The 24367-nt window shown below is 42.6% G+C and overlaps 1 protein-coding gene across 30 annotated transcripts in view; it reads right to left on the bottom strand.

Moving 5' to 3' along the window:
• Window positions 1-24367, bottom strand: part of PTK2 (protein tyrosine kinase 2) — a 161894-nt gene that overhangs the window by 27355 nt on the left and 110172 nt on the right. For 14 of the 30 annotated variants that reach the window (XM_075270076.1, XM_075270078.1, XM_075270077.1 and 11 more), the window contains 10 exons: window positions 17282-17299; window positions 15777-15833; window positions 14469-14489; window positions 13287-13384; window positions 12824-12908; window positions 5770-5870; window positions 5240-5355; window positions 4533-4633; window positions 3202-3291; window positions 1433-1637 (listed from right to left, as the gene is read on the bottom strand). In XM_075270076.1, the coding sequence (XP_075126177.1) occupies window positions 1433-1637; window positions 3202-3291; window positions 4533-4633; window positions 5240-5355; window positions 5770-5870; window positions 12824-12908; window positions 13287-13384; window positions 14469-14489; window positions 15777-15833; window positions 17282-17299 (892 nt within the window). The remainder of the gene's footprint in view (window positions 1-1432; window positions 1638-3201; window positions 3292-4532; window positions 4634-5239; window positions 5356-5769; window positions 5871-12823; window positions 12909-13286; window positions 13385-14468; window positions 14490-15776; window positions 15834-17281; window positions 17300-24367) is intronic. The other 16 variants (XM_075270054.1, XM_075270067.1, XM_075270060.1 and 13 more) reach the window with 4 other exon arrangements.

Here is a 24367-nt window from a genome sequence, read left to right as displayed (position 1 = left end):
ATCAGGACGCCTTGTTTAGATCTCACTCCTATAGGTGTGAACTGAATATCTATATATGGATATAAGCGGTCAACTGGATGTGTAACCGGGGGGCGCTGGTGGATCAAGGGAATTAGGATTTGCAAAAGAATATCACACTGTGGGCAGCTCCATATACTGCCAGATCATTGCTGACCTGCTAATAGACTTTGGGGGTGATTTCTTGATACTCCCGTCCCCCGCTGGAGTGTGCTCCTGATTCGTAATGAGGTGCATGTCTCACCATAAATCAGGTGCGTCCTCCGGGGACTGTGTGCACCTAAACTTACACTCCTTACACCAGGACAGGGTCATGTGGGGCAATGTTAATTGTTACTGATGACCCATCCAGGATTAATGCCGATCCCGGCTGTTTAACCCTCGAGATGCTGCACACAATAGTGACCACTGCATGTTAGGTGTCAGTCAGTGAAACTGACAACTGAACAGGTCACCTGTAGTGTGATAGGCTGCTATGGCAGCCCAGGTCCTAAGAAAGGCACCCACGAACACCATCATAGGGACCTGCTAATGCAATGCCTGATGCAATTCAATAACAGGAGCAATGAACTGCAATGCACTTATACTGAACGGAGAGCAAGCCCCCTAGTGGTGAAAGTACTCTAGGGGGACTTGGGGAACGTAAAAATAAAATATTGTACAAAAAAACAATACAACACACTCAGACTCCCCATTAAAATGTTTTGGTAAGACATATTTGGTGTCACCTTAGTCGTACAGATGTTGCTTTCACCATACAATGAACACTGCAAAATTTGTAGTGCAAAAGTCAATAGCAAAACTGACGCTATTAAAAATACAGCTAATACTGCAAAAACCAAGCCCACGTATGGCAACACATGTATACAAAGTGCTTGTAATAGAACGGTGAAAAAAAAAAAAAAAAAGAAAATTGATGCTTTGTCCTTAAAGGGATTGTCCAGGAATGATGTCGCTCACCTATGTCCCTGGTGATGTTGCGTGTAGTTCCTGTGATTGCTGATTGACCTCAGCGGTCACGTCCGGGAAGGACTTTCAGCAGAAAAAGCGTCCAGACATCGATGGACTGGACAGCCTTGGAGACAGTGGAGCGCAGGACGGGTGAATATATATTACATGATCTTTACCTTCCCCGGGCCTCCAAGTAAAGATCTGTAACTCCTGGACAATCCCTTTAAGGAGCAAAAATAGTTCTGGTTCTTAAGGGGTTAAACAAGTGATCGGTGGGGATCCCGATCATCAAATCATCTCAAATTTGATAGTTTTGAAGAAAAAAACCAAAACACTTCAAGGAAATCCTAATTAACCCCCTAAAATCTGATGAAGGCATTTTATTTATTCGAATGACAAAACTTTATTAAACCAGAGAAAAAAAACAAAGCAGCCCGTTACCCCACGGGGGGGCTCCTCTTACCTTAGTTGCGCTTTGAGCTCTGTAAACCGCGGCCTCCGGCTCGGGTCGTACGCCCAGCACTTTGTCATAAGGCTATAGAGTGTAGGGGGGCAATTGGGAGGCATGGGCAGGCGTTCGCCGTTCTCTATCCGACCAATCACATCGTTATTCTTCACGCCCTGGAAAGGCTTCACTCCGTACATTAAGATTTCCCACATACACACACCTGGGGAGACGACAAAACATCAGCAAAAACACAAACCGGGTCCGCAAATCATCGAGAGAAAACCCTGATCTGTAAAGGACAAAGACTGAATGCAATTGTAACAAACACTCCGCTGTGGGAAGCAATAAGTCTGTACTGGGATATTCACTGACAACAAGCAGGAACTTTGCATCAGTAGGGAATCGAAACATAACTAGAAAGTCGCTGAACTTCTCACTGGGGATTGTCAGAGCATGCTGGGAGTTGTAGTTGCAGCCGGCTATTTGGAATCAGTGGTGGATTCCGCACAGATAATTGTAAGTGTCGCCTTTTATGGAGAAAACAACCCTGAGTGACGAGTCATGTCTGCGGCTGGCACTGGCCAAATCGTGCGGGAAGGGCGAGAGTTTGTGTTTTATTAGGGCGATCCTCAATAAATCATCATCCACTCCGAAGAGGAATTCATCATTTGGCAAGGCCGTGGCCAAGCAGAGGTGACCAGGACTGGCGGCTGGAGACAGACTATGACCCTGGTGACGAAAATACTAAAAACAGACCAAAAACTAAAGAAAGCGGAGCCGGACTGGATGGAGAATCCCTTTATCTAGTTCAGGACCACCCGAGAGCTCTTAAGAGGTTTTGCAGTTTTTTGGGTTTTTTTCAATGTAGATTGTGAACCCCATATAGGGATATATGAAATAGGGATCACAATGTGCATTTTTTTCCCTATCAGTATGTCTTTGTAGAATGGGAAGAAGTCCACGCAAACACGGGGAGAACATACAAACTCCTTGCAGATCTTGTTCCTGGCGGGATTTGAACACAGGACTCCAGTGCTGCAAGGCTGCAGTGCTAACCACTGAGCCACCGTGTTGCCCAGGTTTTGCAGTTTTCCAAAATTTATCTTTTGGAAACCACACGGACCCCATTATAGTCTATGGGTTCTGCGGGTTTTCCAGGTAACCACTTTTTAGTGCGTATAGGTTTCCATTTGGAGGTGTCCCCAAGCAGACTCCCTGAACGGAACATAAACTATAATGGGGTCTGTGTGTGTCCCGTGCAGTGTCCGCACAAGTTATGTGGAGAGGAAAGTACTTCATGTACTACTCTTCTCTCCATATGTTCCGTGCAGACACTGCGCGGAAAAGACACGGCCGCATTATAGTCTATGGGGTCTGTGTTCTTTCATAAGCTCTCTGCTTGTCATTGTGTTCGGTATTCCTTCTGGGGGTCCCCATGCAGACTCCCCGAACGGAATACCGAAAGTAGATGTGAACCAGGCCTCAAGAGGAATGCTGCCATTCAATGAAAGCAAGCAGTAAAATAGTATATAAAAAAATTCCTATGAATGCAGGGGTGGCAGTGCTGTTACAGAGACCCATTCACTTCACAGCAGCACTTCAGGGCACCCACCGTGCAGGGAATGGGCTCCATTTGCCAGTCCTTGCACAGATGCTCTCCAATGTACCACCATGCAGTGGGAAACATTGCAGGCTGGTCAGTCTCATACACTGAATACAATGCAAGGCAGGGTATATGGTGACACTGGAGCCTGGATACACTAGTCATGTTCGTGCACACTCACCAAACATCCACACGTCACTCGCAGAGGTAAAGCGCCGGAAGTTTATGGACTCTGGAGCCATCCATTTGATAGGAAGTTTACCTTTGGAAGCTGCAAAATAGGGAAAAACAAAAAACAAAATTAATTTCTCAGCAGGAAAAATACAGAAAACGACCAAAACACTAAAAATTGTCCCCCAAAAAACCAAAAGAAAGTCAAATACTGAAAAGTTATTACTGATATTGCAAAGTTCCAAGGCTCTCCAAGACTAAGACACTGATAATACAGGATGAGCAACACCCGGCACCCTCACAGATCAGCTGTCAGAGGCCACGGCATTTAGATGCCTGCACAAAATGCAAACAAAGAGTTAATGACCAACTGGGCAGCAACCTAAATTCTACAGGGGGCGGAGTCTCCATCAATGCCCCGCCCATTCAATGCACAGAAGTGTCAGAGCACCGTGATCTCATCTAATCGCTCTTACTGGAAGACGACGACACTGGAGGCCAAAGCACTCCAACACTACTATGCAATGATGGGCGGGGCATTGATGGAGACTCCGCCCCAGGAGAAGATCTTAGGTCGCTGCCCAGTTGGTGATTAACTCTTTGTTTGCATACAACATGTGAATATTAATTGGGGCCATATCTAAATAATGGAGGGTGGGTTAGAGATAAACATTTGAGAATAGGATAGAGGTTAAATTGCTGAATGGTGCGGGTATGACTGCTGAGCCCTCCCCTCCCAAGATCCTGAGAACAGGGGGGTGTTGTCAATGCAGCTTCAAGAAAAAGCAAATAAACCCCTGCCATTCACTTCAATGGGAGACACAGAACGCTATACTTTGGCTGTATATGAGCCCGGGTCTCTGGGCAAGACTCAGTCCAGGGGAACATGGCCAATGAGTATATTCTGCAGATGGAATTCACCCGTATAATCTAGCCTGTAAGTTTTGTCACAGGTGAGGTGTCCTCGCAGTGTATCAGAGGTCTCTCATGCAAGGAGACCTGCACCTATGGTCAGGATAGGGTTTAAGTCTCTGGATGTTATTCAGTAGGTTGCTATTCACTGACAGCAAACAGAGATCCAAACACACAGGAACTGAAACATGAGCAATATTAGAAAGTTGAAGAACTTTTCTGACCATTCACCTCTTATACTATGAACGTCGTTGGGGATTCCACAGATCGTACCGTACAGGGGTCACAAGTGAATGGATGCCATGGAAATCAAGGCCACACTGAGCCCGGTGACAGACGCCCCCTTCCCCCTCTTATACGAGGTCTCGTGTATAAGGACAGGTTTAATAAAATAAGAGAATCTGTAAGTGTCAGGATTACACCCCTTACCTTTATAATATGTACTGTCCTCCATATACCGAGACAGTCCAAAATCTCCTAACTTGACACAGTCACAAGTGGAGACCAAGACGTTCCTAGCTGCGATATCCCTGGAAGAGAAAATATCAAACATTAGGAAAGGAAACTGAAGAATTATAAGAAACACAGAAAACCCCTTTACTTGCTGCAAACCCCTGTAAAGTGACTTAAAACAAGAGGGCTAATGGCCAAACTGTCCGCCTCTACTTCATCACCGTGTGCAGGCTTGGTAGTGCGAGGCTGCGGCTTCATGGATTTAGTCACTTACACACAGTCACCAGCAGGGGTCACTACTTGCCTGTGATTGCTCAGGTCACCATGGCTGTGCATACTGGGAGTCTGTTTTATGCACCACCGGAGGTGCACACAGACGTTGGGGCCTATAAGGGTCTACATACTACTCCATCTTCACCTACTCTAAGGGGGCCCAGACGTCACATAATACAACACAATAAATGGCATACTGAATATAGGCGCCTGCAACAGATTATACAGTGTAGCTTAAAAGTTACACTAGTCATACACATCCAAGACCCCATACATAAAAATACAGGTATAGGAGCTATATAATGTGCAGTGCATTATGTATCCCATATACACATATAAACCGTGTAACAAACACAAGTGGCGCCCGCAGGATGTGAATGGAGACGCAAGGTGCAGACGCATGTTCTCACCTATGTACAAAGCGCTTGCTCTCCAGATAGGCCAGTGCTGTGCTAAGCTGGTACGCGTAGAGAATCAGCGACGCCAGGTCCAGGTTGTATTTTCGGACTTGTAGGAACGATCGCAGCTGGGAAAGAAGAATGAAAAGCCGAAAACGTCACATATAGAAAACCTCAACAAAGGAAAGCTGCTCAAAGAGTAATGCCCCAAAGTTATAAAGGAATGCCCTGCCCTCGAGACCATGAGAATCTCATCACTGCTTTCATGTCATGTTCCCATTCACATCCAAAGCTTTGTGCTCATATAAGACTAACTCCACCATGTTTCACCTGAGAACCCACAACACACTGCTCTCCGTGGTTGACCTGTAGTACCTAATCTGGCCACTACAGTAAGAACGGCGCTGTCTGCTTCCTGCTCCGTTCTCTGTGTATCAGTGTCGGACCCTCAATAATCTGATACTGAGAACCGATTCTGAGGATACATTTATTAGCCAGAAAACCACACAAATGTAATAAATATTGCGCTGCTTTGGGCTTACCTCCCCCAGGGTACACAGCTCCATGATGATCCAGACCGGGTTCTCTGTGATCACCCCTATTAGTTTCACAATATGCGGATGATCGAATTGGCGCATTGTTACTGGAAAGGGAGAAGATGTGGATTAATAACGATATACTGTATCGCCTAGGACTGCAGGAATAGAAGCTACAGGTGACAGAATTGCAACATTGTATCAGTGACGTGCTCAGTATTCATGGATCTGTAGTGATTATCCAAAAACGTGGCGAGTTGTTATAGCTCACCTCCATTGTAACCACATGGCTCCTGTGGTCTTATTACACAAGAGCTATTCAGTACATGAACGATTAAGGGAGCCCCTTAGATTCCCCGGTTGCATCAGCCGCCCATTGCCGGAGGGGTTATGTGGCGGTGATCACTAGCGCTGGATCTCAGACCTGATGGAGATGGCGCTCGCTCAGCCTCTGGGCATCTGCCGTATCCAATAATTCCCTTCCATCATTTCCTTATGGGCTCATCAGTAAGGGGTTAAAGGCCCTGTTACACAGGCTGATGATCAGGTGAACGTTCCGGATCGGTGCGCCATGTAAATATGCCTAGCATCTGCTGACAGCAAGCAAATTCTCATTCATCATTGTCTATGGACGGGTATATAATTCCTGTATGCCGGGAGCACGAGACGGCAAATACCGACAACAATATGCAAACTGTACGGCGGCGACAACCAGATCAATGACTGCTTGTATCCAACAATACAAGCAGTCACATCACGTTCATACAATCCATCTGACAGATATGCAGAGTCCTGCCCCCCCCCATAGAGAAGACCTGCAAGTCCTAGATTGATAGATAGAAGATCTATAGAACTTATGTATCTCCTATCTATCCATCCATTCATCCCCTACGCTCAGTCGCCCCCTCCTCAGATACAGCCCCTGTCTCTGCACATGACACAGCAGAGTACATATCTGTCAGGGTGACACGGGAGGTGGCGACTAATCTTCCGGCTCTCGGAGGACATAAGCTGCCGTCTCTGCTGAGGCTCCGGATGGTCAATTAGTTCTCATTAATCGCTCTTTAATTCCTTTCGCTGCGAGCACGTTCAGCCGGAGGAGGATGATGGGGGTTTTGTCACTAAGCTACGAGTACAGATAACGCAGCCTTAAATACTTCTGCACCTGTCGCCACAAAGCTGACACATCGGCGGCGCGGGGCTGTCACAGGCGCAGAGATCTGGAACCGCAGAAATATTATAATCCCCGGTTATTGTAAATCCGCTAATGTCAGAGAATTACCGGGAGAGTAACAAAGATAAGACGGCAGAAACTCTGCAAAAGTTACCACAACTCTATTACTATCTGTTATCAGCCATGTCAGGAGAGGAGAGGCCGACTGTAGGACAGGGAATACAATCTATTACTATCTGTTATCAGCCATGTCAGGAGAGGCCGACTGTAGGACAGGGGAATACAATCTATTACTATCTGTTATCAGCCATGTCAGGAGAGGAGAGGCCGACTGTAGGACAGGGGAATACAATCTATTACTATCTGTTATCAGCCATGTCAGGAGGGGAGAGGCCGACTGTAGGACAGGGAATACAATCTATTACTATCTGTTATCAGCCATGTCAGGAGAGGACAGGCCGACTGTAGGACAGGGGAATACAATCTATTACTATCTGTTATCAGCCATGTCAGGAGAGGAGAGGCCGACTGTAGGACAGGGGAATACAATCTATTACTATCTGTTATCAGCCATATCAGGAGAGGCCGACTGTAGGACAGGGGAATACAATCTATTACTATCTGTTATCAGCCATGTCAGGAGAGGAGAGGTCGACTGTAGGACAGGAGAATACAATCTATTACTATCTGTTATCAGCCATATCAGGAGAGGCCGACTGTAGGACAGGAGAATACAATCTATTACTATCTGTTATCAGCCATGTCAGGAGAGGAGAGGCCGACTGTAGTACAGGGGAATACAATCTATTACTATCTGTTATCAGCCATATCAGGAGAGGCCGACTGTAGGACAGGGGAATACAATCTATTACTATCTGTTATCAGCCATGTCAGGAGAGGAGAGGCCGACTGTAGGACAGGAGAATACAATCTATTACTATCTGTTATCAGCCATGTCAGGAGAGGAGAGGCCGACTGTAGGACAGGAGAATACAATCTATTACTATCTGTTATCAGCCATGTCAGGAGAGGAGAGGCCGACTGTAGGACAGGGGAATACAATCTATTACTATCTGTTATCAGCCATGTCAGGAGAGGCCGACTGTAGGACAGGAGAATACAATCTATTACTATCTGTTATCAGCCATGTCAAGAGAGGCCGACTGTAGGACAGGGGAATACAATCTATTACTATCTGTTATCAGCCATGTCAGGAGAGGAGAGGCCGACTGTAGGACAGGGGAATACAATCTATTACTATCTGTTATCAGCCATGTCAGGAGAGGAGAGGCCGACTGTAGGACAGGGGAATACAATCTATTACTATCTGTTATCAGCCATGTCAGGAGGGGAGAGGCCGACTGTAGGACAGGAGAATACAATCTATTACTATCTGTTATCAGCCATGACAGGAGGGGAGAGGCCGACTGTAGGACAGGGGAATACAATCTATTACTATCTGTTATCAGCCATGTCAGGAGAGGAGAGGCCGACTGTAGGACAGGGGAATACAATCTATTACTATCTGTTATCAGCTATGTCAAGAGAGGCCGACTGTAGGACAGGGGAATACAATCTATTACTATCTGTTATCAGCCATGTCAGGAGAGGAGAGGCCGACTGTAGGACGGGGAATACAATCTATTACTATCTGTTATCAGCCATGTCAGGAGAGGAGAGGCCGACTGTAGGACAGGGGAATACAATCTATTACTATCTGTTATCAGCCATGTCAGGAGAGGAGAGGCCGACTGTAGGACAGGGGAATACAATCTATTACTATCTGTTATCAGCCATGTCAGGAGGGGAGAGGCCGACTGTAGGACAGGAGAATACAATCTATTACTATCTGTTATCAGCCATGTCAGGAGAGGAGAGGCCGACTGTAGGACAGGAGAATACAATCTATTACTATCTGTTATCAGCCATGTCAGGAGGGGAGAGGCCGACTGTAGGACAGGAGAATACAATCTATTACTATCTGTTATCAGCCATGTCAGGAGAGGAGAGGCCGACTGTAGGACAGGGGAATACAATCTATTACTATCTGTTATCAGCCATGTCAGGAGAGGCCGACTGTAGGACAGGAGAATACAATCTATTACTATCTGTTATCAGCCATGTCAGGAGAGGCCGACTGTAGGACAGGGGAATACAATCTATTACTATCTGTTATCAGCCATGTCAGGAGAGGAGAGGCCGACTGTAGGACAGGGGAATACAATCTATTACTATCTGTTATCAGCCATGTCAGGAGGGGAGAGGCCGACTGTAGGACAGGGGAATACAATCTATTACTATCTGTTATCAGCCATGTCAGGAGAGGAGAGGCCGACTGTAGGACAGGGGAATACAATCTATTACTATCTGTTATCAGCCATATCAGGAGAGGCCGACTGTAGGACAGGGGAATACAATCTATTACTATCTGTTATCAGCCATGTCAGGAGAGGCCGACTGTAGGACAGGGGAATACAATCTATTACTATCTGTTATCAGCCATGTCAGGAGAGGAGAGGCCGACTGTAGGACAGGGGAATACAATCTATTACTATCTGTTATCAGCCATGTCAGGGGAGGAGAGGCCGACTGTAGGACAGGGGAATACAATCTATTACTATCTGTTATCAGCCATGTCAGGAGAGGAGAGGCCGACTGTAGGACAGGGGAATACAATCTATTACTATCTGTTATCAGCCATGTCAGGAGGGGAGAGGCCGACTGTAGGACAGGGGAATACAATCTATTACTATCAGTTATCAGCCATGTCAGGAGAGGAGAGGCCGACTGTAGGACAGGAGAATACAATCTATTACTATCTGTTATCAGCCATGTCAGGAGGGGAGAGGCCGACTGTAGGACAGGAGAATACAATCTATTACTATCTGTTATCAGCCATGTCAGGAGAGGCCGACTGTAGGACAGGGGAATACAATCTATTACTATCTGTTATCAGCCATGTCAGGAGAGGCCGACTGTAGGACAGGGGAATACAATCTATTACTATCTGTTATCAGCCATGTCAGGAGAGGAGAGGCCGACTGTAGGACAGGGGAATACAATCTATTACTATCTGTTATCAGCCATGTCAGGAGAGGAGAGGCCGACTGTAGGACAGGGGAATACAATCTATTACTATCTGTTATCAGCCATGTCAGGGGAGGAGAGGCCGACTGTAGGACAGGGGAATACAATCTATTACTATCTGTTATCAGCCATGTCAGGGGAGGAGAGGCCGACTGTAGGACAGGGGAATACAATCTATTACTATCTGTTATCAGCCATGTCAGGGGAGGAGAGGCCGACTGTAGGACAGGAGAATACAATCTATTACTATCTGTTATCAGCCATGTCAGGAGAGGCCGACTGTAGGACAGGGGAATACAATCTATTACTATCTGTTATCAGCCATGTCAGGAGAGGAGAGGCCGACTGTAGGACAGGAGAATACAATCTATTACTATCTGTTATCAGCCATGTCAGGAGAGGCCGACTGTAGGACAGGGGAATACAATCTATTACTATCTGTTATCAGCCATGTCAGGAGAGGAGAGGCCGACTGTAGGACAGGGGAATACAATCTATTACTATCTGTTATCAGCCATGTCAGGAGAGGAGAGGCCGACTGTAGGACAGGGGAATACAATCTATTACTATCTGTTATCAGCCATGTCAGGGGAGGAGAGGCCGACTGTAGGACAGGAGAATACAATCTATTACTATCTGTTATCAGCCATGTCAGGAGAGGCCGACTGTAGAACAGGGGAATACAATCTATTACTATCTGTTATCAGCCATGTCAGGAGGGGAGAGGCCGACTGTAGGACAGGAGAATACAATCTATTACTATCTGTTATCAGCCATGTCAGGAGAGGAGAGGCCGACTGTAGGACAGGAGAATACAATCTATTACTATCTGTTATCAGCCATGTCAGGAGAGGAGAGGCCAACTGTAGGACAGGGGAATACAATCTATTACTATCTGTTATCAGCCATGTCAGGAGAGGCCGACTGTAGGACAGGGGAATACAATCTATTACTATCTGTTATCAGCCATGTCAGGAGGGGAGAGGCCGACTGTAGGACAGGAGAATACAATCTATTACTATCTGTTATCAGCCATGTCAGGAGAGGAGAGGCCAACTGTAGGACAGGGGAATACAATCTATTACTATCTGTTATGAGCCATGTCAGGAGAGGAGAGGCCGACTGTAGGACAGGGGAATACAATCTATTACTATCTGTTATCAGCCATGTCAGGAGAGGCCGACTGTAGGACAGGGGAATACAATCTATTACTATCTGTTATCAGCCATGTCAGGAGGGGAGAGACCGACTGTAGGACAGGGGAATACAATCTATTACTATCTGTTATCAGCCATGTCAGGAGAGGCCGACTGTAGGACAGGGGAATACAATCTATTACTATCTGTTATCAGCCATGTCAGGAGAGGAGAGGCCGACTGTAGGACAGGGGAATACAATCTATTACTATCTGTTATCAGCCATGTCAGGAGAGGAGAGGCCGACTGTAGGACAGGGGAATACAATCTATTACTATCTGTTATAAGCCATGTCAGGGGAGGAGAGGCCGACTGTAGGACAGGAGAATACAATCTATTACTATCTGTTATCAGCCATGTCAGGAGAGGCCGACTGTAGGACAGGGGAATACAATCTATTACTATCTGTTATCAGCCATGTCAGGAGAGGAGAGGCCGACTGTAGGACAGGGAATACAATCTATTACTATCTGTTATCAGCCATGTCAGGAGAGGCCGACTGTAGGACAGGAGAATACAATCTATTACTATCTGTTATCAGCCATGTCAGGAGAGGAGAGGCCGACTGTAGGACAGGGGAATACAATCTATTACTATCTGTTATAAGCCATGTCAGGGGAGGAGAGGCCGACTGTAGGACAGGAGAATACAATCTATTACTATCTGTTATCAGCCATGTCAGGAGAGGCCGACTGTAGGACAGGGGAATACAATCTATTACTATCTGTTATCAGCCATGTCAGGAGGGGAGAGGCCGACTGTAGGACAGGGGAATACAATCTATTACTATCTGTTATCAGCCATGTCAGGAGAGGAGAGGCCGACTGTAGGACAGGGGAATACAATCTATTACTATCTGTTATCAGCCATGTCAGGAGAGGAGAGGCCGACTGTAGGACAGGAGAATACAATCTATTACTATCTGTTATCAGCCATGTCAGGAGAGGAGAGGCCGACTGTAGGACAGGGGAATACAATCTATTACTATCTGTTATCAGCCATGTCAGGAGAGGCCGACTGTAGGACAGGAGAATACAATCTATTACTATCTGTTATCAGCCATGTCAGGAGAGGCCGACTGTAGGACAGGGGAATACAATCTATTACTATCTGTTATCAGCCATGTCAGGAGAGGAGAGGCCGACTGTAGGACAGGGGAATACAATCTATTACTATCTGTTATCAGCCATGTCAGGAGAGGCCGACTGTAGGACAGGAGAATACAATCTATTACTATCTGTTATCAGCCATGTCAGGAGAGGCCGACTGTAGGACAGGGGAATACAATCTATTACTATCTGTTATCAGCCATGTCAGGAGAGGAGAGGTCGACTGTAGGACAGGGGAATACAATCTATTACTATCTGTTATCAGTCACTGCAGGTGGGTTTTGGGGGGGGAAGCTGACCAACAAACATAGTTGGGAACAAATGCCCATTTAGCCGCTTCCCTAAGTAGTAGTGAAATTCTATTACACTATATAAAAGTAAGGAATGGGGATGGGGTGATACAGGTGTTGGCAGATGTTGTTATATGGATATAGGAAGAGGAATCTTAACCAGCCCCACAGTCCGTGTATTAGCTCCATGTGAGACAGACTTACAGGCCTCTTGTAAGAACTTCTCCCTCACACTGTCCGATGTGCAGTTCTTACACGTTTTGATAGCGACCGCCATGGCTGGATTCTCCTGGGGAGAGAAAACAGAGACTAGTAAGGTGGATGTGACTGCCGGGAGGCTTAAAGGGAACCTGTCAAGTCGATCTGTGATACTAAACCACCCAGTACGGGGAGGACAGCAGGGGGTGAGTATAAAGATTTTTTTAAATTTTATTGTGGGCACGAATGACTTTGTTACAGGGCGACTTGGGACGTGTGGGTGGTTTAGAGTCCTAAATTGCTCTGACAGATTCCCTTCAAAGGGGTTGTCTGGGATAGATTGATGACTAAATCCTCAGGATAGGAATCCATATATGATCTGTGACCACTGACTGATCACATATTGATGACCAATCGTTCAAGTTCAAGTATTGATTTTGCTGGGGGGGGGGGGGTGCTATAGACTTACCGGGCTCATGTACACTCCCTGGTGCACATCACCGAACTGTCCTTCCCCTATACATCGTCCCAGCTCAATCCGGTCCCTCTGGATCTCGTAGTCGCCCGCTGCAATTTACAAGAGAGGTTACTGATGCCGATACATTGTATACAGGATATAGAGCAGCACACAGGGACTGGATATAACACAGCGCTTAAAGGGATCGTCCATTATTATGTTAATAAAGTTCAATTCAAAGTTGCAGAACTTTATTGACATAAAATCTAAAAAACAAACAAAAAAAGAGCCCAAAACTCTTTAGGAAATGTCCACCTGGAGAGGTTCTGCTGCAGCAAAATATTGTGCTAAATCCTGCTGCAGATTTGTGGCGTATTTCACTATAGGCATTTCAAAGTGACAATTGACATTGCACATGGGTTTATGCTGCAGATTTTTCAGTCGAATGTGGACAAACCCTAAAAGTGAGAGTTCCCCAAACATGGGATAAGTAGGGGTTCATGATCAGAGAACCTCATCATTAGAATAAAGGGGTCACAGTGCCCATTGCAGAGGACAGTAATGCCACATGGGACCCCTCATCCCAATTATCAAAGGGGTCCCTCAAAAGAACCTTCATAATAGTATAAATCATCTAGTACAAGCACCAGATCAACCACAGGAGGAAACATTCACTGCAACAATCAGAAGAGATCGGGGGCTCGGCCAGCGGCCCGGACCCTGCGGAACTGCCCCTATAAAGGTATCAGGGGAGGGGGGGTGCCCATACCAAAGCAGAAGTAATGACACGGCCATGGAGAGGGGGCGAATTGAATTTCAACTTTAGTCTGCTTTATGGGTCTAGTTTGGGGGGTCTAAATGAGTCCGAATGACCTTAGGGGTCTGCGGGCCTAATACTAGGGGTCTTGGATTTCATTCATTTTGGTTTCTCTTCTGGGGTCGAGTCTGGGATTGTAATTTGGGGTCTGGTCTGAATCGTATGTAATATAGGAAAGAATTTGATCATGCAGCTCGTCTCTGCAGAAGATTTGGAGCTCTGTATCAGAGAATACACATAAGAAATAAAGGAATCAGCAGAGAATTTGGCATCTTAAGGAGGAGGAAATAAAAAGAGTCTGAGGGACGATAGCAAAAGCAAAAATCCATGAATTCACATCACACTGCACACACAAGTCACAGCCGGAGCTGCGTTACCTTCATCTAATCCATAGCTTTCTGAACAGCATTTAGAGAGGGAATAGAAAACAATCGACCTTAACACAAGGATCGCAACACACGATGCAAAAGACATCACAACTACAAGAGATTATACGCAAAACGCTGTACAATAATCGCACAGAGACACTAAGGGAAGAGGATCCCGTCTGAAACAGGAAAGTGCCTTATACTCTAAATACATCCAGAGCTGCATTCAGAACTCGGACGCCTTCCTGTTACAATAGTGCAATGCAATTCAAGACACTGGATTTCACAGATATAGGCATCAGGTTGGACTGTGAACTGTCTCAGCCCTGTGAATGCAGCTCTGGAGGTAACTGGAGAACACATTGTAGCAAAGAGAATACAAAAGTAATAAGATGGTTTGGCTCAATATACAGTGTCAGGCACTGTTCAGTATCCTGTTCGGGAAGTCTGCTCGGGGACCTGCTGAACGGAATACCGAACTCGATAAAAAGCGGTTATCTAAATCCACACGGACCCCATAGACTATAATGGGGTCCGTGTGGTTTCCGCTCGGTGCCCGCACGAATCATGCAGAGAGGAGTGCTGACAGCAAGCAGAGATTTTGCATATGGTGAGCAATTTCAAACCAAGTATATAAGAATGCCGTGGAGAGCGTTTTGTTAGCCGCCATGTTGGAGACGGGTCCGGGGTAATTTACTTATTACCTCAACTGAGAGTGCGGTTGTGGAATGGCAGGAATGGCGTAAAACGTCTAATCGAGCGTCATAAATGTAGTGCATTAGGTGCAATGTTATTCCTGCAAGCAACACTTTTGCACCAACTGGCACATCTGCATAATGGGCCTGGCCAAACTTTTGCCCCCCCCATCTTATTCCCACTGCAGAATTTTCTTCAAAACGGGGACCTGCGTGGATCAGCTGTTCACAGCCCAGTCTCAAAGTGAATGGGGCTGAGCTGTGATACCAAACCCAGCCGCTACACGAGGTATGGCGCTGTGCTTGGTATTCCGTGAAGAGGTCGCAGCGCTCATCCGAATGCCATGGCCTCTTCACCCTGCTGATTGCCAGGGGTCCCGTGTCTGATTTTACCGATCCAATGCTGATGGCCTAGGTCATCGATCAATACATGGAATACCCCTTTACTATTGACAGCAAGTTATTCTTTATCTAGAATGGCCATCTTGTGTTGCAAAACTACAACTCCCAGCATGCCCGGACAGGCAAAGAGCTGCAGTTCTGGAACACATGAAGTGTGAAAAGTTGGAGATCCCAGTCCTGGCCCCCGAGGGAGCAGCAAGGCCTGGATGTGGGCACTTACTGGAAGGCATGGTGTACGTATCCTCTTCATCTATAATCTCTGCATAGTCATCGGTTTCTGCAAGAACAAAACGGTAGATTTAGCACCACGCACAAATCCCCCCAAATTACTGCCACCCCCCCAACTAAGAGACAGTGGATTCCTATATACCATATACACCAGATATAAGTTCACCATAGATGTGATTACTGATTAGTCCGCTGCAATGATCACACAGAGAGCTCTAGTCACATCCAGAGCTGCACTCAAACTAGGTTGGGCTTCTTCTTCCAGGACACGGTAGCTCATCGGCTCTGCTGTGCATAAAATACAATGCAGGACGGGAACACTGCAACGCCTCAATGAAGGGCAATGTATGATGTCAGGGAAGCAGATACAGCACAGCGGGAGGGTTAGATCTCAAGCATCAGCAAGAAGTATTGTAAATGCAGCCCTGGATGTGACTGGAGGAGAAAACTACACAAGATAAGCAAAGTAATAGGAAAGTCATTGAACATGATAAGCGGACTTCACTGGAAATATGTGACAGCTATTCCTTATTGAAGCTGCAGGGGAATTGTGGGTATAAGGAGGAGGCTTGTTCTATGTGAAACCCAGGACCTGCACTGATCAGCCGACTGAAGACGCTGCAGTATTATCATGGAGCCCAACCCCATCCGCTGCACAGCAGAGCCTATGGAGAACTGCAGTGTGACAGGAGGGGGCGCTGCACTCGTTTCCCATCCACTAGCAGCATCTGCCACAACAGCTGATCTGTGCAGGGTCCAAGTGTCGGATACTGACACATCATATATGGATTGGTCAGGTATGAAAAATCATTTTGAGGCTGGACAACCCCTTTAAGCTCATGGCTTATCTGTAGGATATACATTAGAGTTTCTGGCATATGTTAAAGAGGCTTTCCAGGACCATAGAAGAGGTCATCAGTATGTGATCGAAAGGGGTCTGACATCCAGGATCCCCGCAGATCAGCTAGTTAAAAGGTTTACAGCCTCCTTCCTGTGCCAAAGGCTCCCGAGCCCAAGATTAGTGGTATCTTATGTGGCAAAGGAAGGTCCAGGGCCCCTTAGGGTCTAGGGCCTGGAAAATACTGCTGCATCTACCAATCCCCTGTCCTGCTCTGTCACGTTCACTGATCACATGGTATAATTGCAGCTCAGTCCCATTGAAATGAATGGGAACAGCACCAAGCTCAGCCGCTGTACGTACTGCGCTCTGCTTCATATTCAAGTGGCCTCTTCAACCAGCTGATCAGTGGAGGACCCGGGTGTTGGGGCCCCAGCGATCACATATTAATGTCTTAAACCCCTTTAAGACTTATTAGCCTAGTAGTCAAGTCTAACGAACTAGAGGATCAGTCCCTTGTGAGGTGAGCTATAGGGACAGTGTGCCAGGGCCGAGCGTGGTGTTAGTGCCAACAGGGTGCGGGTCTGGTGAACAGGAGACACGACAGACAATTATTAATAAGACAAGAGGAAGAAGAAATGAAGAAGCGCAGATATTACCGTCCCCACTAAACTCCTCTGCGGGTCCAGGATGCATGCAAGAGAAGAGCGGAGAGAAGCGTGAGCAAAAACAAGGGCTCGTACACAGCAATGACCATTATAACGTATCACCATTTGTGCATCATGTAAGGCAGAGAGTCCCATAACAACCCTATAGACACGAGAACATGCAGCCCCCTGGATAGGAGGGGAGGGAAGCCATGGGTTAGGATTTCACCATTTACAGTCACTTTTACCATCTGCAGATCGACAACCTGAATGTTTTGCTTTAGGAGGAGAATGCAAGAATTGCAGTGCAGACTGATACGTGTACAAAACATGGAGGCTACACAGCCATGATACATCTGAACTGAATACGTGGGCTCCTGAAGATTCATGTAGATGCAGGAGTCCGCACCAGTATGTGAAAGCAAACACCAGCGGGGTGAATATCTCAGGTCAGTGAGAACTAGACGCGTCAATAACAAACACTTTGCTATGGATACAGCCAGCAGTGTAAAGAATGGAGGTTTTCATATCTTTCTTCAGCACCTTGACATCTACACGCTCACCAAAATTCACATAGGATAAAAAGAACTTCCATATACGTAAACCTATTGCAGATGAGAAACCTCCATTCTTTACACTGCAGGCTGCATCCAAATAACTGGAAAGTAATGCAAAAGCAAATCATGGATTATTAATGTCTCTAATCCCTAAACTAAATAAACAAAGAAAATCTCATGTTAAATGTTAACCAACGCATATAATACAGCAATACGGAAAATCCGAAATCCCCAGGGGTGTCCCACGAGACCCTTCCTAGCTCTGCTGAATGACCTCAAGGAACAGGGAGCAAAGCAAGATATTCTACAGCCCGAAGAGAGGGCAAATAAAGGGGTAAAACCCATCCGAATGATTCAGCCTGTAAACGAAGGGTTGGCCTCTGCTGGAGAATGGAGGTACTACATGGTGCACATTGTGAACAGGGCACAAACAAGGGTCACTCTGTAAAAAAAAACGACTTTCTACCTAAATTTCCAAAGGACCAGATAGGAACTAATAAGCGAAACATGTAAACCTTGTGCGATGTCACATTACCTGCCTAATACGGGTTGTCCAGGTGCTAAAACAACAAATCTCCCAGCAGGTGCCAGTAAACAATGCAGCTACAAAACAGGTTAAGCAACCCCTCCCCACCATCTCAGAGACCTGGGTTATGTGATCATTTCATATTTTATACCGCCGCATATTTCTGCAGGCACATTGAACATCACCAATAAACACATAAAAGGAAACAATCAGCAATAACCTCCTCTAATGCTGGGCTGGCTTATGGCAGGTCTAGTACTGGTGTAAACGGCTGTCAGTGACAGCAAGTCCAGTAACTTTACCAGGGAACCTAATGTGTTACTAACTACAATGTGCACATACTCGTACACACCACACAGGGGGCGACACTCTGAACCACACACATGCAGCTCTAGTGGGTGACGTCAGCATCACCGAGTTAGTGGACATGTACAAGCCGTGCAGGTACCCTGTGGTGGAGACTCATGAGCGCAGAGGATGAACGGAAGAAAACACTTGGCTTTGTGGGGTCTGGTCAGAATGGGAGAAGAACCTTCACAGAAACACAAAGACCGGACAGGAGAGAAAAGAGACGAGGAGCAGAGAGTTAGGAGGAAAACCTATGGCAGCTAGTCAGAGACACGCGATATATAGTCAGGGTGTAACGTCCCCGCATGTCCACACCGAATAATGGGAGGAGTAGTACCTACAGGTACAAAGGAAAGGTGTGTAATAACAGATCTAAACAAGACCATACCTACTATAATACCGCCCCTATGTACAAGAATATAACTACTATAATACTGCTCCTATGTACAAGAATATAACTACTATAATACTACTCCTATGTACAAGAATATATACTATAATACTGCCCCTATGTACAAGAATATAACTACTATAATACTGCCCCTATGTACAAGAATATAACTACTATAATACTACTCCTATGTACAAGAATATAACTACTATAATACTACTCCTATGTACAAGAATATAACTACTATAATACTACCTCCTCTGTACAAGAATATAACTACTATAATACTACCTCCTATGTACAAGAATATAACTACTATAATACTACCTCCTATGTACAAGAATATAACTACTATAATACTACTCCTATATACAAGAATATAACTACTATAATACTACTCCTATGTACAAGAATATAACTACTATAATACTGCTCCTATGTACAAGAATATAACTACTATAATACTACTCCTATGTACAAGAATATAACTACTATAATACTACCTCCTATGTACAAGAATATAACTACTATAATACTACTCCTATATACAAGAATATAACTACTATAATACTACTCCTATGTACAAGAATATAACTACTATAATACTGCTCCTATGTACAAGAATATAACTACTATAATACTACTCCTATGTACAAGAATATAACTACTATAATACTACCTCCTATGTACAAGAATATAACTACTATAATACTACCTCCTATGTACAAGAATATAACTACTATAATACTACTCCTATATACAAGAATATAACTACTATAATACTACTCCTATGTACAAGAATATAACTACTATAATACTACCTCCTACGTACAAGAATATAACTACTATAATACTACTCCTATGTACAAGAATATAACTACTATAATACTACTCCTATGTACAAGAATATAACTACTATAATGCTACTCCTATGTACAAGAATATATACTATAATACTGCTCCTATGTACAAGAATATAACTACTATAATACTGCTCCTATGTACAAGAATATAACTACTATAATACTGCCCCTATGTACAAGAATATAACTACTATAATACTACTCCTATGTACAAGAATATAACTACTATAATACTACTCCTATGTACAAGAATATAACTACTAAAATACTACTCCTATATACAAGAATATAACTACTATAATACTACCTCCTATGTACAAGAATATAACTACTATAATACTACTCCTATGTACAAGAATATAACTACTATAATACTGCTCCTATGTACAAGAATATAACTACTATAATACTACCTCACCTCCTATGTACAAGAATATAACTACTATAATACTGCTCCTATGTACAAGAATATAACTACTATAATACTTCTATGTACAAGAATATAACTACTATAATACTACCTCCTATGTACAAGAATATAACTACTATAATACTACTCCTATGTACAAGAATATAACTACTATAATACTGCTCCTATGTACAAGAATATAACTACTATAATACTACCTCACCTCCTATGTACAAGAATATAACTACTATAATACTACTCCTATGTACAAGAATATAACTACTATAATACTGCTCCTATGTACAAGAATATAACTACTATAATACTTCTATGTACAAGAATATAACTACTATAATACTACTCCTATGTACAAGAATATAACTACTATAATACTGCTCCTATGTACAAGAATATAACTACTATAATACTACTCCTATGTACAAGAATATAACTACTATAATACTGCTCCTATGTACAAGAATATAACTACTATAATACTTCTATGTACAAGAATATAACTACTATAATACTACCTCCTATGTACAAGAATATAACTACTATAATACTACTCCTATGTACAAGAATATAACTACTATAATACTGCTCCTATGTACAAGAATATAACTACTATAATACTACCTCCTATGTACAAGAATATAACTACTATAATACTACCTCCTATGTACAAGAATATAACTACTATAATACTACTCCTATGTACAAGAATATATACTATAATACTGCCCCTATGTACAAGAATATAACTACTATAATACTGCCCCTATGTACAAGAATATAACTACTATAATACTACTCCTATGTACAAGAATATAACTACTATAATACTACTCCTATGTACAAGAATATAACTACTATAATACTACCTCCTCTGTACAAGAATATAACTACTATAATACTACCTCCTATGTACAAGAATATAACTACTATAATACTACCTCCTATGTACAAGAATATAACTACTATAATACTACTCCTATATACAAGAATATAACTACTATAATACTACTCCTATGTACAAGAATATAACTACTATAATACTGCTCCTATGTACAAGAATATAACTACTATAATACTACTCCTATGTACAAGAATATAACTACTATAATACTACCTCCTATGTACAAGAATATAACTACTATAATACTACTCCTATATACAAGAATATAACTACTATAATACTACTCCTATGTACAAGAATATAACTACTATAATACTGCTCCTATGTACAAGAATATAACTACTATAATACTACTCCTATGTACAAGAATATAACTACTATAATACTACCTCCTATGTACAAGAATATAACTACTATAATACTACCTCCTATGTACAAGAATATAACTACTATAATACTACTCCTATATACAAGAATATAACTACTATAATACTACTCCTATGTACAAGAATATAACTACTATAATACTACCTCCTACGTACAAGAATATAACTACTATAATACTACTCCTATGTACAAGAATATAACTACTATAATACTACTCCTATGTACAAGAATATAACTACTATAATGCTACTCCTATGTACAAGAATATATACTATAATACTGCTCCTATGTACAAGAATATAACTACTATAATACTGCCCCTATGTACAAGAATATAACTACTATAATACTACTCCTATGTACAAGAATATAACTACTATAATACTACTCCTATGTACAAGAATATAACTACTAAAATACTACTCCTATATACAAGAATATAACTACTATAATACTACCTCCTATGTACAAGAATATAACTACTATAATACTACTCCTATGTACAAGAATATAACTACTATAATACTGCTCCTATGTACAAGAATATAACTACTATAATACTACCTCACCTCCTATGTACAAGAATATAACTACTATAATACTGCTCCTATGTACAAGAATATAACTACTATAATACTTCTATGTACAAGAATATAACTACTATAATACTACCTCCTATGTACAAGAATATAACTACTATAATACTACTCCTATGTACAAGAATATAACTACTATAATACTGCTCCTATGTACAAGAATATAACTACTATAATACTACCTCACCTCCTATGTACAAGAATATAACTACTATAATACTACTCCTATGTACAAGAATATAACTACTATAATACTGCTCCTATGTACAAGAATATAACTACTATAATACTTCTATGTACAAGAATATAACTACTATAATACTACTCCTATGTACAAGAATATAACTACTATAATACTGCTCCTATGTACAAGAATATAACTACTATAATACTACTCCTATGTACAAGAATATAACTACTATAATACTGCTCCTATGTACAAGAATATAACTACTATAATACTTCTATGTACAAGAATATAACTACTATAATACTACCTCCTATGTACAAGAATATAACTACTATAATACTACTCCTATGTACAAGAATATAACTACTATAATACTGCTCCTATGTACAAGAATATAACTACTATAATACTACCTCCTATGTACAAGAATATAACTACTATAATACTACCTCCTATGTACAAGAATATAACTACTATAATACTACTCCTATGTACAAGAATATAACTACTATAATACTGCTCCTATGTACAAGAATATAACTACTATAATACTACCTCACCTCCTATGTACAAGAATATAACTACTATAATACTGCTCCTCCTATGTACAAGAATATAACTACTATAATACTACTCCTATGTACAAGAATATAACTACTATAATACTACTCCTATGTACAAGAATATAACTACTATAATACTGCTCCTATGTACAAGAATATAACTACTATAATACTACTCCTATGTACAAGAATATAACTACTATAATACTACCTCCTATGTACAAGAATATAACTACTATAATACTACCTCACCTCCTATGTACAAGAATATAACTACTATAATACTGCTCCTATGTACAAGAATATAACTACTATAATACTACTCCTATGTACAAGAATATAACTACTATAATACTACCTCCTATGTACAAGAATATAACTACTATAATACTACTCCTATGTACAAGAATATAACTACTATAATACTGCTCCTATGTACAAGAATATAACTACTATAATACTGCTCCTATGTACAAGAATATAACTACTATAATACTACTCCTATGTACAAGAATATAACTACTATAATACTGCTCCTATGTACAAGAATATAACTACTATAATACCACCTCCTATGTACAAGAATATAACTACTATAATACTACCTCCTATGTACAAGAATATAACTACTATAATACTACCTCCTATGTACAAGAATAAAACTACTATAATACTACTCCTATGTACAAGAATATAACTACTATAATACTTCTATGTACAAGAATATAACTACTATAATACTACTCCTATGTACAAGAATATAACTACTATAATACTACTCCTATGTACAAGAATATAACTACTATAATACTACCTCCTATGTACAAGAATATAACTACTATAATACTGCTGGTTTATTCTCGGTTAATCCGTTATCTCTCTGCTAACTCTCTGCTTGACCCCTTACAATCTGGTTTCCGCGCTCTGCACTCTACTGAAACAGCTGTCACAAAAGTCTCTAATGATCTACTAAAGGCTAAATCCAATGGTGACTTCTCTCTTCTTATTCTTCTGGACCTCTCTGCAGCTTTTGACACTGTTGACCATCAACTTCTCCTCACTATGCTCCGCTCAGTCGGCCTCATGGACACTGCGCTCTCCTGGTTCTCCTCTTATCTCTCAGACCGCATTTTCAGTGTATCATTTGCGGGCTCTGTTTCCTCCCCTCTTTCCCTTGCTGTTGGGGTTCCTCAGGGCTCGGTCCTCGGCCCCCTGCTCTTTTCTCTCTACACAGCCCCCATTGGACAAACCATCGCCAGATTTGGCTTCAGGTACCATCTTTATGCTGATGACACCCAATTATACACATCTTCCCGTGACATCACCCCTGCACTCATACAGAACACCAG

Source organism: Leptodactylus fuscus, chromosome 4 (assembly GCF_031893055.1).
Source record: "Leptodactylus fuscus isolate aLepFus1 chromosome 4, aLepFus1.hap2, whole genome shotgun sequence".
NCBI lineage: Eukaryota > Metazoa > Chordata > Amphibia > Anura > Leptodactylidae > Leptodactylus > Leptodactylus fuscus.
The sequence above is the reverse complement of the archived record's forward strand: the minus strand, read 5'-3'. Positions and strand labels throughout refer to the sequence as shown.